Genomic DNA, 13620 nt, shown 5'->3' with positions numbered 1-13620 from the left:
GTCTCGGGGAGGGTGGAAGGGGGCTTAGAGACACAGGGGTGATGGGAGCAGCACCTCTTCTGGAGGCACACGATGGCCACGGTCATGACCACAAAGGCCAGCACCAAGGCCAGCCCCAGGCCCACGATGACGCTGACAAGCGTCTTTGGCAGGTCTGACTCCTGGGTCTCCTGGGAGCCCTGGAGAAGAGGAGAGAATGAGGGGGCTGTGGAGGTCGGCACCATCACCCCGTGCCCAGGTCACCCCTGCTGTGCTGCACTCACCAGCACCACCAGGCCCAGCTGGAGCAGCTGTGTCAGCGAGTCCTGGTCTCTCCGGATCATCCTGGCCACAGAACCCATCAGACCCAGGAACATGGGCATCACCAAATGTTCTGCTCCCCCTCCTCCCACCCCAAGGGTGACCCCACTCACACACTCAGCTCATTAAGGGTCAAGGCAGTGCCATTTGGGAAGACAAAGTAGGCATCGAGGTAGGAGCGGCCCCGGGCCCTGGTTTGGGAATGGGGCGAGGAGTCAGCAGCCCAGAACTACCCAGCAGCCCCCTGTACCCTGATCACTGGGCCAGTGGGCATTCACCGCGTTGCAGAGTCTATGTCCTGAATGTTCACAATGTAGACACTGGTCATGGTTGCCTGGGCCAGAGACCTGCGAAGGAAGGGGAAGTCACAAGGGCCTGGAGTGGGAGCCTCAATACAGGCCCATGGGATTAGGAATTGTGCAAATTAGAAAGGGGCACCTCCTCTGGGCACACATAGGCCCCCATTGGCTCAACAATAAGCATTTCTGTGCAAATTAGGAAAAGAGAAATCTTCCTCTGGAGCTGGACTCACAGCCCAGCATGCAGTGCTCTTGTGCGGGGCACGGCCTTCACAGCTGTATGTGCCAATTCTGTTTAGCTGTCTCTGTGCCCACCTAGCTGGAGGCTCTGAGTATATAAGAGGAAGGGGAACAGACACAAATAGAGAGTAAAAAACGGGGACCAGGCCAAGCGCAGATCAGAGGCAGAGCTGGGAAACAGTCTGTTTGAGTCACATCTAAATTGAGCTTTTTGGCCCTCTTCTTCCCCAAAGCCCCCACCAACACCCCCAGACTTACGCTTTAATGTCGTCCAGGTGGAGTCCCACCTGTTCCTTTGGAGTGGAGAACTGGAGCCTCACGCGGTAGCTCTGGTCCACAGTGAAGAGCTGCAGGAGCAGGGTGTGGGTGAAATGGGGTGCATGAGGCCAGGGGACTGGTAGAGGGCACTGGGATCTGGAGGTGGGTGCTGCACTCACATTTAAGGTCATTTTAGCTGCGTGGGCAGCACCTGTGGAAGGTCTGTCCTGAGCCTGGACAGTTACTTGGTAGGTGCCTTGGAGAGTAGGATCAAGGTTGGTCACCAGCCTGTGAGCAGTGGGAGGACATGGGTCAGTCTTGGAACCCAAGGACAATCCTCTGGATCTACTAGTATACCGCCCAGGATGGGGAGCTGACTGCCCCCAGGTCTCCTTTGGTCCCCCTCCAAGCTGGGGGCCTGCCAGGAGTTACTCAATGCTGCCTGTGAACAAGTTGGCCTCTGAGGAGGTGGAGATCCAGAAGAAGTCCTGGAAGGGGGTGATGGTCCCATCATTAGAAAGGAAGTCCACTTGGAGGATGGAGAATTGGATACGCCCATTGTCCTCTGAGTCGTCGTCTCTGGCCTAGGATCAAGAGTGACCAGCATTAGATAGACAGGCCAAGCACTCTATGCACAACCCCCAGCAGTGGCCAGAGGCTGGGATGGCCTAGGATGCTGGCCCCCACAACCTCCATCAACCACCTTCACCATCAAATCAATTCCCACTCAAGACGACCTCGTGGGTGGCAGGATGGAACTGGGTTCCATAGGGTTTCTAATGGAGGATTTTTCAGAAGTGGGTTGCCAGGCCTTTCTTTTGAGGGACTTAAACTGCAGTATTTTGGTGCAACTATTTGTATTGCCCTGGGACTCCTTCAGCCACCCCAGTGCTCTTTCAAGTAAGCATGTGTGCTCGATCTGCACGTCCAGGTTTGCATGGGTCTCTGCTCCTTCTGCCCCCAGCAGGTCACAACTTTCCTCAGGCACGGAAAGCCCACCTTGCCATCTGCCACCAGCATGAGGATGTCCGGGTGTCCTGGGCACCTACTGTGTGTCATGCCCTCTCCCTGGGGCCTCATTTCATTTTCCAAAAGTAAGGACAAATGCCCGTAGTGGATTGTGGCAATTTGGAGACTGGGGAGGACACAATATTTTTTATTCCATTTCCTTTTAAGGACAAATACAACCCACATTCAAAGCTGAGTGTCCACTGACATTGCTCAGGTTGAGGGGAAAGTTGGTATGAAGCTTCAAAAAGGAGTTGATTTAAAGAAAATTTTCAAACTAATAACATACGAAAGTTCACAATCAAGGCCAAACTGACGGCAGTGAAAAATGCAACTGACTGAAGATTTAAGTGGGGAAACTGACTGGTGAAGGCTTGGAAATCCTCCACTTCAAAGCAACAAGCACCAAAAAAAAAAAACCACAAAAGAATTGCTGTTTAGTTGTTCTGACTCGTGAAGACCAGAACTGCTTGTCATGGATTTTCAAGGCTGTGCCCTTTCAGAAACAGGCTGTGAGGCTCGTCCTCTTAGCCACCTCTGGATGGATTCAAATGATCAATTTTTGCAGTTAGTAGCACCTAAGTGATTGCCCCACCCAAGAATCCCTTGGAAAACTCAGAGTTTTTTCAAAAGAGCGTATAGACTCCAGAGAGGCCCTGCCCTGGAAGAGGCCACACTCAGCTTTTAGCTGGGGGGCCAGAACTGTCCACTTCCTCTACCTGTGCCGTTTCCACAGCACAAGGGTGGCACTCAGACACCACCCTGCCTCTTCACATTGTTGTTGTTACTGTATAGCATCAAGTTGGAATCACCCATTAATTAAGATTAGTTTAAATTAAGATTAATGTTATTCTTAACATTAACTGCCAGGAACTCATGTCGCTAATGCATCTGATTTGCCAGCTTCTTGTCTAGGAGGAGAAAGAACCCTGTTGGCAAAGTGACTAAGTACTTGGCTGCTAACCTAAAGGTCAGCAGTTCAAATCCTCCATCCATTCCAAGAGAATATTGAGGCATTTTGACTCTGCCAAGACTTACAGCTGTGAAAACCCTGTAGGTGAGTTCTCCTCTGTCCTATAGGATTGCTATGAATTGGTGGCAGTGTGTTTGAGTTTTATCCCAGTAAGAAAACGGCGTCCCAGAGGGAGGTGGCAGGATAGGCAGAGGCTTCCAGATGATGTGAGACACCCAGCCTCCCTCACAGCATAGCTACCACTCTCTAATGAGCACGAATCCAACACTATCAACACATTTTTTGTAATTTGCCCTGCAAATTATTTGGCTACAAGGACTCCTTTAATTTACAATTGGCTATGATTTCTCTGTAACACTCAAGAATTGCGGTGTAGTAAGAAAAATTGAGTCTGCAAGTGGTTTTCATACTCATGAAATTTTTATGAATACTAAATTTAACAATTAATGAAGTTTGATCACATCATTTAGGCAGGCATTAATTTCCATTCTGGGGTTTGGTTTTCTTTCCCTACGTTGGAAGCAATACATTTCCTTTCTTGTGTTTTAAACAATTTGGGGACAACTGAAAATCCCCCAAACCCTTAATCCTATTCCCTGGGGCTAAAGTGCCTACCAGCCACCAAAGGGTGATGCTAAAGACGTACCTGGACAGAAGCCACCTGCTGGTTGGGTATCACAAGTTCCGGAATGATCACTATAGGTGGAGACAGGAAGGAGTCAGTAAGAACAAGGACAGAGCCCACAAGCCCAGCTCAGGGCTTATCACTAGTTATCCCAGGATAGCGAACCCTGAGCCAGCAGTTAATATGTTATCCCACTTCCATTGTACAGATGGGGAAAGTGAGGCCCAGAGAGACATGGCCCAAGTTGGATGACATGTTAGCAAAGTTAGAGGTCTTCTTTCATTTCAAGATTCCACCTGGGGCCTGAAGAGAGTCTATAGGGGCTGCCCAGGGATAGTCCTGGTAAATCAGGGTATGAATGAGGAGGTGGGAGGGGATGTATTGAGAATTAAGAAATTGCTGCTTACCAAAAGTCCTGTTATCAGGTATAAAATAGGGTGCATTGTCATTCACATCCTCAATAGTGATGGGGAGACTTCCTGAGGGGACAGAGCGGTTTTGTTTAGGGTTCCAGGCAGAGGTCTGGCCAGCATACCTGGGACTGCCTTACTTGGGGCCCCCTCCCATGCATCTGTGCTCAGTGCCCTCCCCGGCTCCTGGTCCCAGGCTGTCCATCATCCTTGATGGTCTGTGAGGGAAAGAGTATCATTCTGAGACTTCAGAGAGAGCCTGCACCTTGCTCAAGGTCATACAGCAAACATGGAGGGTCAGGACTGAGCCCAGGTCAGGTATTTGCTACCTGACCATGACATTTCACTGGTCATCTGATTTCCTACTCTGTGCCTCCCTTTCCTTGTCTATAAAACCGACAGACTGCCTACTTCATGGATTGGGTAGGAGGCTTACCCTGTATGTGTCTGGCATAGAGTTCTTGGCTACAGTTAGGATTCAATGCATTCTAGCTGTTAATATGATTGCTATTGGGATTTAAAGGTCCTGGGTGTTGTGTACCTGGGACTAATGTATTTGGGTGTTAACTAAAAGGGTGGTGTTTCAAGCCCACTAAAAGGCACCTCAAAAGAAATGCCTGGTGTTCTCTTTCCGAATATCAGCCATTGAAATGTTATGGGTTGTACATACAGAAACGTGTTGTTGTTTTGGACTGTTGGGTTGGAACCGACTCGTAGTTGGTCCTCCAGCAGATTTTCAGAGGCATTAAATTATCTGAGGGGAGATTGCCCATCTTTTCCCTCAGAGAAGCCAGTGAATTTGAACTGCCTGCCTTTGGGTTGTTAGCATAACTCTTTACCACTAAGCCACCAGAGCTCCCCATGTAGAAAAATAGGAAGAAAGGAAGAAAAAGAAAAAAGACTGGAAGGGAAAAAATTCAGAGAATATAAAAATTTTTTACATGTTGGGCTGTTTTGTTTTGTTTTTTTAAAATAAATAACCAACCCTCTAGTGGCCTAGTGTGGTAAGAGGCTGTGCCGTCAAGTTGAAGGTACATGATTCAAATCCACCAGCTGCTGCACAGGAAAAAGATAGGCAGTCTCCTCCCGTGGAATTTACTGCCTCTGAAAACTTGCTGGAGGGTCTGCTGTGGCTTGGTTTTGACTTAAAAGTATCCAATAACAACTATATATAGAGCATGGTTCTATTCCAATAAGAGATAGAATTGAGCTGATGGCAGTAGTGATTAATGTTATTTGGTGTCAGAGGAGGGATATGAATGTAGCAGGCCTCTGAAGCGTATTCTCTTCTTTATACTACCTCAAAAATGATAGCATTAAATGCTTACTGTGGACTAGTGGGTAAGGAGTTGCACTGCCAATCTCAAAGTCAGCCAGTTCAAATCCACTAACTGCTTCATAGGAAAAAGATAATCTCCTTCTATGCTATTTACAGCCTCTGAAAAGGCACTAGAGGGTCAGCTATGAGTTAGTTCTTACTCAATGGAAATGCATATGAGGTTGTTGTGGGTTGTTTTCATGTTTTTTGTGGGGTTTTTTTTCAGTACTTTTAACATGTTATCAGGAGGGGCCAGACCCTGAAGAAAAACACTGTGCTTGGTAAAGCAGACGGCCAGTGAAAAAAAGGAAGGCCATCAGCGACATGGATTGACACAGTGGCTTCAGAATAGACTAAAGGCCGTGATTGTGAGGATGGTGCTGGGCTGGGCAATGTTTCATTCTGCGGCTTCATAGGTCTCACTGTGAGTAGGCGATAGCACCCAACAACAACACGTGCTGGGTACTACACCAAATGCATGCTTCCATGTATGTTCTCATTTCATTTTCACAGACAACCTATCATCTAACTCCACTTGACAGATGAGGAAACTGAAGCTGACTTGCTTCATAATACCAGTGAGCTACAGCCCAAACAGATTTGAACTCAGACCTGTGGTTCCCAGGCTAGAACTCTTTCCTGTTACCCCTGGACTGCAGGCCGGGCCACCTCACCATTGTCACTGTAGGCCTGGAAGCCGGGTTCCGTCATGAGGTCATGGGCTCGCACAACTAAAGTGACCAGGTCGCAGGCCTCATAGTCGATGGCCTCACTCTGATTGATGAACACAGAGCCATTGGCTGCCACAGAGAACCAGTCATGACACAGGCTGCCCACATTGACCCCTGCCTTGCTGCAGAGGACGTTCATGAGCTCGACCTCCAACTGGGCCAGAGTGTCCACATCCAAGGCAACCACCTTCGCCACCAGGCCATGCTTTGAGCCGTTCTCGGCCACGCGGATACCCTGAAGGGAGGCTGCTTCCAAGGTGGGTGGCTCATCGTTCACGTCCTTCACCTCCACATACACGGCTACTGTGGTCTCTTCCTGGGCATCTGGGTCTGTGGCAGTGACTGTCAGATTGAAGAAGGGCTGTGTCTCAAAGTCCAGTCTCACATCCACGGGTACCTGAAGGCGGCCAATGGCCTGCCCAGCCCCTAGCAGTGACCCTCGGAGAACGAAGTTGTTGATGCCATTTCCTGACAGAGTGAAACTGATGCGGTTGTTGGCTTCTGTCTGGTCCTCATCCTTGGCCACCACCACACCCACCAGTGCTCCTGTGGAGGAAAGCAGAGAAGTGAAGGGACTCCTACCCTGGCCATTGGCGGCGGAGGGCTCTGCTGTCTGCTCACTGAGTAGGACAAACCCTCCCCGGGAAGAGTTTGCTGTCACATGGTGGCGTGGAAGGACTAGCTTACCCGGCTCCTGCTCCTTCACGGAGAAGTAGTAACTGGACTCGTTGAAGACTGGCAGGTTATCATTGATGTCCTGTGGGCAGAGGTGGTCCTGAGCCCAAAGGCCCTGGGGGCCCTCAGGATTCGTGCTCCCCCGGGCCGGTCTGAGGGGGCAGTGCTAGACAGTGGTAGAGTTCTCGCCTTCCGTGTGAAGGACTTGGGGACCATTTCTGCCTCATGCACCTCCTGCTCAGCCACCACCCGTCTGCCCCCGTCTGCCAATGGAGTTGTGTGTGCTGCTACCATTCTTAATGGTTTCAAAGGAATTTCCAGACTGAGATGAGCTAGAAAGAAAGGCCTGGTGATCTACTTCCCAAAATTAGCCTGTGAGAAGCCTGTGGGTCACAACAGTCCCATCTACCCCCCAATCTAGGAACGGTGCAGGAGGCCACCATGAAGCAGGGGCTGATGAGACCACAGCCACCAACAGACGGAGCCCTCCTGAGAAGCCAGGATTTCCTCTGCTCCAAGTGAAGGGCTCCCTACCCCTGCCTGCTCTGACATCACTGCCCTGTGAGGTTGTGCCCCCATTTCACCCAAGGAAACCACCTTTAGAAGAGATGTGCAGTTAGTTGCACACCACCACAGAGACCCACTTCCACGCTCCTCTGAACACAGCTCAGAACTATTTTAGATTTTGCCTTCCTGCAAGACAAATCCCTGGGAGTTGCCAACAGTTAATATGCTCAATTGCTAACTGAAAGTTTGGAAGTTCAAGTCTCCTCAGAAGTGCCTTCGAAGAAAGACCTGGTGATCCTCCAAAAATATCAGCTACCAAAAATTCTGTGGGGGGGAAGAAGACTTGGGGGTATGACAGAGACTGGAGAACACTCAGGACTATGAGCCTTGGTCATTCTTCAAACCTGGAACTAAACTCAACCCTGTGGTTCAACTTTCAGCCAAAACACAGACAGGTCTACGAGGTGAGCCATAATATCAGGGTGGTATGATAGAAGGAGAATTGATGCCTTTGGGCTGTGGTGCTGAAGAATAGTATTCAATATATCACAGACTGCTAGGAGAACAAACAAGTTCATCCTGGAGAGGGTGAGACCAGGCTGCTCCTTGTAGGCAAGGATTCTGAAGCTTCGTCTGACATACTTTGGGCATGTTGGGAGGAGTGACCAGTCCTTGGAGAGGGACATTATGCTTGGGCGAGTAGAGGGACAGCACAGGAGAAAAAGACCCTCGATGAGATGGATTGACTCAGTGCCTGGGGTAATGGGGATAGGTGTGTCAGAGATGTTGAGGTTGGCACAGATTACAGCAGGGTTCAGAGCTGTTGTACAGGGTTCATAGGGTCACTATGAGTCATAGGCAACTTGATGGCACATAACAACAATAACAACTCACTCCTTAGAGCAATCAGTCACACAGAGTGAAAAAAGCAGCTTTTGTCCAAGAATAAACCTCAGAAGGTAGAAAGGAATAGGATAGGAGGATTAATGGAAATGGGAATCACAGGGGGAAAGTGGGAAGAGTGCAGTTACATATGGGTATTGTAATTAATGTCCTAAAAAAATGCATATGGATGGTTACATGGAAAGCCTATCTTCTCCTTTAAGCTTTCTCTCAAAACACAATGTATAAACAAAACAAAATAAAAACCTCTCGAGCATGGCACTCTCTGCTTCAGACACTGACACACGGCCAGTTCTGGAAGGATGCCTCTGAGTATCCCACTGTATTTGGCCAGCTTAACTTTCTGTTTCTCAGATTTCTTACACTGGCATCCCTATCGTGATATTTTCATGAGGGCCCTGTGACTCGTTTTTCCTCTAGTCTGCACTGCAATGCTGGCTCCGTGCTCAGAGAAGAGCGAGCCTGGGGACAGATGAGGTGTCTGGATCTGCTCAGAGACGCCAGCTGTTTCTAGTTCTCGCCTTCACTCTCTGCGCTGGTCCCACACACAGCTCTGGCCACAGCATGGAGACAGCTCTGTCTCCCACTGTCTCCCTTAACTCTGATGTGTGTTCAGGCCGTTGGGTGTGCCTGACCCTCCCTGGGTCTGCTCACAGGCCCCAGGAGGCTCATAAGTGTCATCCCACGTGTACACATTTGCTTCCCTCTTTTTCCACTATGCCTCCAGGATGAACGTCTCTGGAAATAGAATTTTCTCTGCTTGAACTAGATGTCAGTTTCTTGGAAATAGAATTACTGGTTCCGAATACATGGTCAGCCGCATCCTCAAGTTCATCCTAATTCACAGCTGTGGTTAAGAGCAAGGGACCTCCAGGGACACAGTCTACAGAGGGTTACGACGCTGATCCAAAGCTCTGCTTCTCTGGCAGTTCGAATATACCAGGCAGGAGAAAAACAAGCGATCTCCTCTCATGTGATTTACAGCTTTGGAAACCTGCTGGAGGGTCAGGTAGGAGTCAGAACTGACTTGACAGCAATGAGAGGAGGTTAAGAGCACAGCTCTGAGCACAAGCTCAGCGTCACATGTCTCTTCAACTTCTCTGAACCTCAGAATCCTTAACTGTAAAGTGTCCCCAGTGGAGACCCCACACATAGGTTGTTGTAACAACAGCTTCTGGAGGTGAAAGGTCTTGGCTCACTGAATAAGTTCAACATGGCTCTGTATGCCACCCGCAGCGACAACAGACTCAATTTTGTCTGTTCCTGTTAGATCTCTTTCTCTGATACTTACAGGAAAGTGACATAGCTCAGCCCAGTAGGACACAGGCTGCTCTGCGCCGCTCTGACAACTGAGAGGTGTCCTTCCCTTAGTGGATATCATAGGGCTGTGGAATTGTTAGGTTTTTCCAGAGGAAAGTGCCTTGTGGGATGATGGCCTAGGTAAACAATTCAACTTCTCTGTGCCTTTGTTTCCTTATCAATAGGAGACTGGCAAGACCAAGTGTGCAGTAGACAAGACAGATACTGCTTTTTCTCCTCTTGTCTTTCCCCTTGCATGGTGGCAAGAGACAGAAGCGATCAGGTACCAAGTGCTCCTGTGTGCCAGGACACATTTAGACACATTCTGTTACTTAAATCATCTTCATGCCATTCTCAATCCAGGTCCCTCTGACCTGCCACACAGCAAAAGGCAGAGGTGTGACCTGGGCCCACGCAGGACTGGCCCCCTGCATGACCCCACTTCCGCAGTCCAGGCCGGCAGGTCATCCGGCCGTCCCCGGGCCCTGTCCAGCCTGAGCCTGGCCTTACCTCTACATTGATGGTGACATTGACCTCAGTGCTGTGAAAAGGCTCAGCACAGTCAGTCACATACACAGTCAACACAATTCGGCCCCCAAGCGCAGGGTCAATGGCCTCTCGGTCCAGGGACCCCAGGTTTGTAAGGAGCCCCGTGCTGGGGTCCAGTGAGAAGTTGTGGCTGTAGGGGCTTGGCGCCAGGGTGAAGTTCAGGAGGCTGTTGTTGGTGTTGGGCTCATCCTCATCATGGGCCTGTTAAAGGGAGCAGCAGCAGCGTCAGGCAGCCAGCCTCTAGCCCCTCTTCTGAACCCGAAGTCAGTGGGGTGCTGCCCAGCCTCCCAGCCCTGGCCTCTCTCATCTAAGAAGGTCCTATAATTTGTAAGAGCTTTTGAGATCTTAAGCACTGAGAAGTCATTCATTTACTCCACAGATGGTTGCCATGTACCTATCACATGCCCAGCTCTGTTCTAGGCACTGGGAACAGAGCTGTGATCAAAACAGCTTCCTGTGAGGCTGACAGTCTAATGAAGAAGGAGGAGTCCAGAAGTCACTAATCGCTATGTGTGTTCATATGGCCATCTTTATTTCATCTTCTATTTTAACTTTTTTTTTTTTAACTCTGGCACAGGATTGAGCGAGGTTTTACTCTGTTGTACAGAGTTACTATGGGCTGACAATAACAACAACTCACCTCAAATCTTTTCTGGAATGAGGCAGGGTGATGCATAAAGAGGAGGACAGCTTTGAGGCTGTGTTGTGGGAGGGGCCCTGTGCAAAGGCTGTATACCTATTATCTAACTATTCTCCAGTGACCCATGACTCACACTATGATAATCCTTATTTTCCCAAAAAGAAACAGAAACTCAGAGAGACTGAGTGATTTTCTCAGCACCACACAGTAGAGCCCAGCTTGTACTAGGGCCAGCATGACTCCCAAGCTGGCTAGTCCCCGACTACCCTGCCCAGACCAGCTCACACCTGGATGGTAACCCTAACATCTTCTTGCTCCTCCTCAACAAAGATGTTGTAGGAGCCGCTGACTACGGGCTTATTGTCGTTGATGTCCGTAAGGATGATCTCTAAGGTGGTTGAGTCCGACAGGTTCCCACCGTCCGTGGCCTGCAGCGTGAGGTAGTACACGGCCTGCTTCTCGCGGTCCAAGAGCTCACTGTTTTTCACTGTCACTGTCCCATTGTTTGGGTCTACCTCAAAGAGGTCCGCCCTGCACAAGATGACCAGATCCACAAATAATAATAGAGTGTCTATTTCCATTTAAAGATCAAATCAATTGCAAAAAAAAAATCATTTTAGCACATCTTAAGCAATATTTGTAACATATTTATATGAAATCATTATTTGAGGTTTATCTGATATTAACATGTATTTTCTCTACAGCCTTAGTCTTGTAGTGAGCTAGAAAGATGGGACCAGGCCCTGCCCACTCACTCTCCCCAAAACCTTGAGGCCTTACCCATTCCCTGGCAGGAGGCTGTAGGTGATGTGGCCGCCCTCACCCGTATCAGGGTCAGTGGCCTGTGAGGCAGAGAAAAGGTGGGTATAGTTTGACATCAATGGCACTTCCTGCCAACCTCCCCACCTAGTTTTTTTTGTTTGTTTGTTTGGTTTTTTTCCCCCATCTAGTTTTTAGGAATGGAGGTATTGTGCTTCCTGACACAAAGTAACCCTTGAGACTCACACCTGGCCTCCTCCCTCTCTTTCTCTCTCTCCTCTCTCTTGCTCCTTAAATATTCACACACATATCGTGCTTGCTGAGAACCAGCGATTGGAGAAGACCCAAAGACTTGGCCTGGTCATAGTTCCCAGTTCAGCCCAGCTGTGTGCCACATCACTCACATGGATGTCACTGGTGACCACAGAGCCATTGTCACTGTGTTCTGGCACCGAGATGACATACAGTTTCTGTGGGAATGTGGGCCGGTGGTCATTGATGTCTATGACATGAATGGTCACAGTGGCAGTGGAGGTCTGGTTGTCTGAGTCAGTGGCCACCACCTGTGGGCAGGGAAATGACGGCACACTGAGATCAGAATGCTGCTGGTCTCCCCTCCCCCGGGCCTGGGCCCCCAGACCCTCACCTTCACCACCATCATCTTCTGTTTCTCATAATCCACCAGGTCTGGTGTCTTCACCAGGATCTGCACTTCAGTGGAGCCCGCAGCACGCTCGGGGGAGACGCTGAAGGCAGCAGAGTCCGGGTCCACCAGGGAGAGCGAGTAGGTGCCGTTGCTGCCCTGTGAAGGGCGGCTCGTCAAGGAAGAGCCTGTCCTCCTGCAGCCCCACCTGCATCTTTTCCCCAGTCTTTGGCCCAGGCTCCTGGCTGAGAAGCCCTTCCCACTGAGATCTCATGAGAGAAAGAGGCTCTCAAAAGACGGAGCATGCAAGAAGGAATGTCAGGAGGTTAGCTTGCCAGAAAATATGACTCAGCAGAAAAGGACTTCTCCAGGCTCTATGGGCCCCAAGTCTGAGCTGATGAAATGGCACTTGGACATGGACCAATCATTCCCATAAAAAATCACTATCAGTCCTGCTCCGACCTACAGCCCGCCAGAACCAGCACCGATACCACCCAATACCCAACATTACCCCACAATCCAACACACTGACTACACGTCAACTTTTAACTCAACACCATCCTTCCTCAGTGTCAACCAGCAACTCAATGCTATGCTCTATAGGCAACACTTATCTTCAGCTCAGCACTACCTTCCCTCAGCACCACCCTCCACTCGACATCAACGTCAACGTCAATCACCCGCCCTCAACGTCAACCTCCAACTTAGCTCCACACTCCCTCCAATTCAGCATCCCCCTCTCTCAACAGCAACCACCAACTCAGCTCCACACCCCACTCAACAACAACCACCAACTCAACACCAGCTCCCTCAACATCAATCTACAATGAGACATGACTTTCCTTCAACAGCACGCACCAAGTCAACACCATACTCAACATCAATCACCTCACCTCCACTCTCTACTCTGAATGGCAACTGCCAGGGACTGAAATGTGAAAACTAAAAGAACATTAGGCTTCATTTGTATGACAGGAGTCCAGAAAAAGAGGTGCATAAGGGAGGGATGAGGAGGGAGGGAGGAAATGATGAAACAATAAATTAATTTTTTAAGTGAACTGGGGGAGGGAGGAAAATGTGCAATGGTGAATGAATGAAAATCCAACTCTTCTGTGTTGTTGTTGTTGTTGTTATGTGCCGTCGAGTCGCTTGCGACTCATAGCGACCCCATGTACAACAGCAATAAACTCTGCCCTGTCCTGTGCCAATCGCACCGTCTCTGACACACCCATCCCAATTACCCCAGTCATTGAATCAATCCACCTCATAGAGGGCTTTCTCCTCCTGTGCTGTCCCTCCACCCTCCCAAGCATGACGTCCTTCTTTAAGGACCGGTCTTTCCTCACAACATGTCCAAAGTGTGTTAAACAGAGCCTCAGAATCCTTCCCTCCAAGGAGCCACCCGGTTTAACCCTTTCCAGGACAAATCTGTTTGTTTTCCTAGCAGTCCATGGTATTCTCAATACTCTTCTCCAGCACCACA

General features: G+C 49.5%; 1 protein-coding gene across 1 annotated transcript in view; it reads right to left on the bottom strand.

Moving 5' to 3' along the window:
- Window positions 1-13620, bottom strand: part of CDHR2 (cadherin-related family member 2) — a 50129-nt gene that overhangs the window by 4595 nt on the left and 31914 nt on the right. The window contains exons 12-27 of the mRNA XM_006884382.1: window positions 12141-12296; window positions 11899-12057; window positions 11516-11577; window positions 11023-11266; window positions 10057-10296; window positions 6850-6919; window positions 6106-6708; window positions 4111-4182; window positions 3725-3774; window positions 1530-1681; window positions 1277-1385; window positions 1098-1186; window positions 579-647; window positions 414-491; window positions 264-324; window positions 55-179 (exon numbers count right to left, since the gene is read on the bottom strand). Coding sequence (XP_006884444.1) covers window positions 55-179; window positions 264-324; window positions 414-491; window positions 579-647; window positions 1098-1186; window positions 1277-1385; window positions 1530-1681; window positions 3725-3774; window positions 4111-4182; window positions 6106-6708; window positions 6850-6919; window positions 10057-10296; window positions 11023-11266; window positions 11516-11577; window positions 11899-12057; window positions 12141-12296 — 2339 coding nt within the window. The remainder of the gene's footprint in view (window positions 1-54; window positions 180-263; window positions 325-413; window positions 492-578; window positions 648-1097; window positions 1187-1276; window positions 1386-1529; window positions 1682-3724; window positions 3775-4110; window positions 4183-6105; window positions 6709-6849; window positions 6920-10056; window positions 10297-11022; window positions 11267-11515; window positions 11578-11898; window positions 12058-12140; window positions 12297-13620) is intronic.

The sequence above is a fragment of the Elephantulus edwardii genome, unplaced genomic scaffold (genome assembly GCF_000299155.1).
Source record: "Elephantulus edwardii isolate Elephantulus edwardi_28Jun2011 unplaced genomic scaffold, EleEdw1.0 scaffold00033, whole genome shotgun sequence".
Classification (NCBI taxonomy): Eukaryota; Metazoa; Chordata; class Mammalia; order Macroscelidea; family Macroscelididae; genus Elephantulus; species Elephantulus edwardii.
Note: the sequence above shows the minus strand (reverse complement) of the source record. Positions and strands in the feature narration are given on the sequence as shown.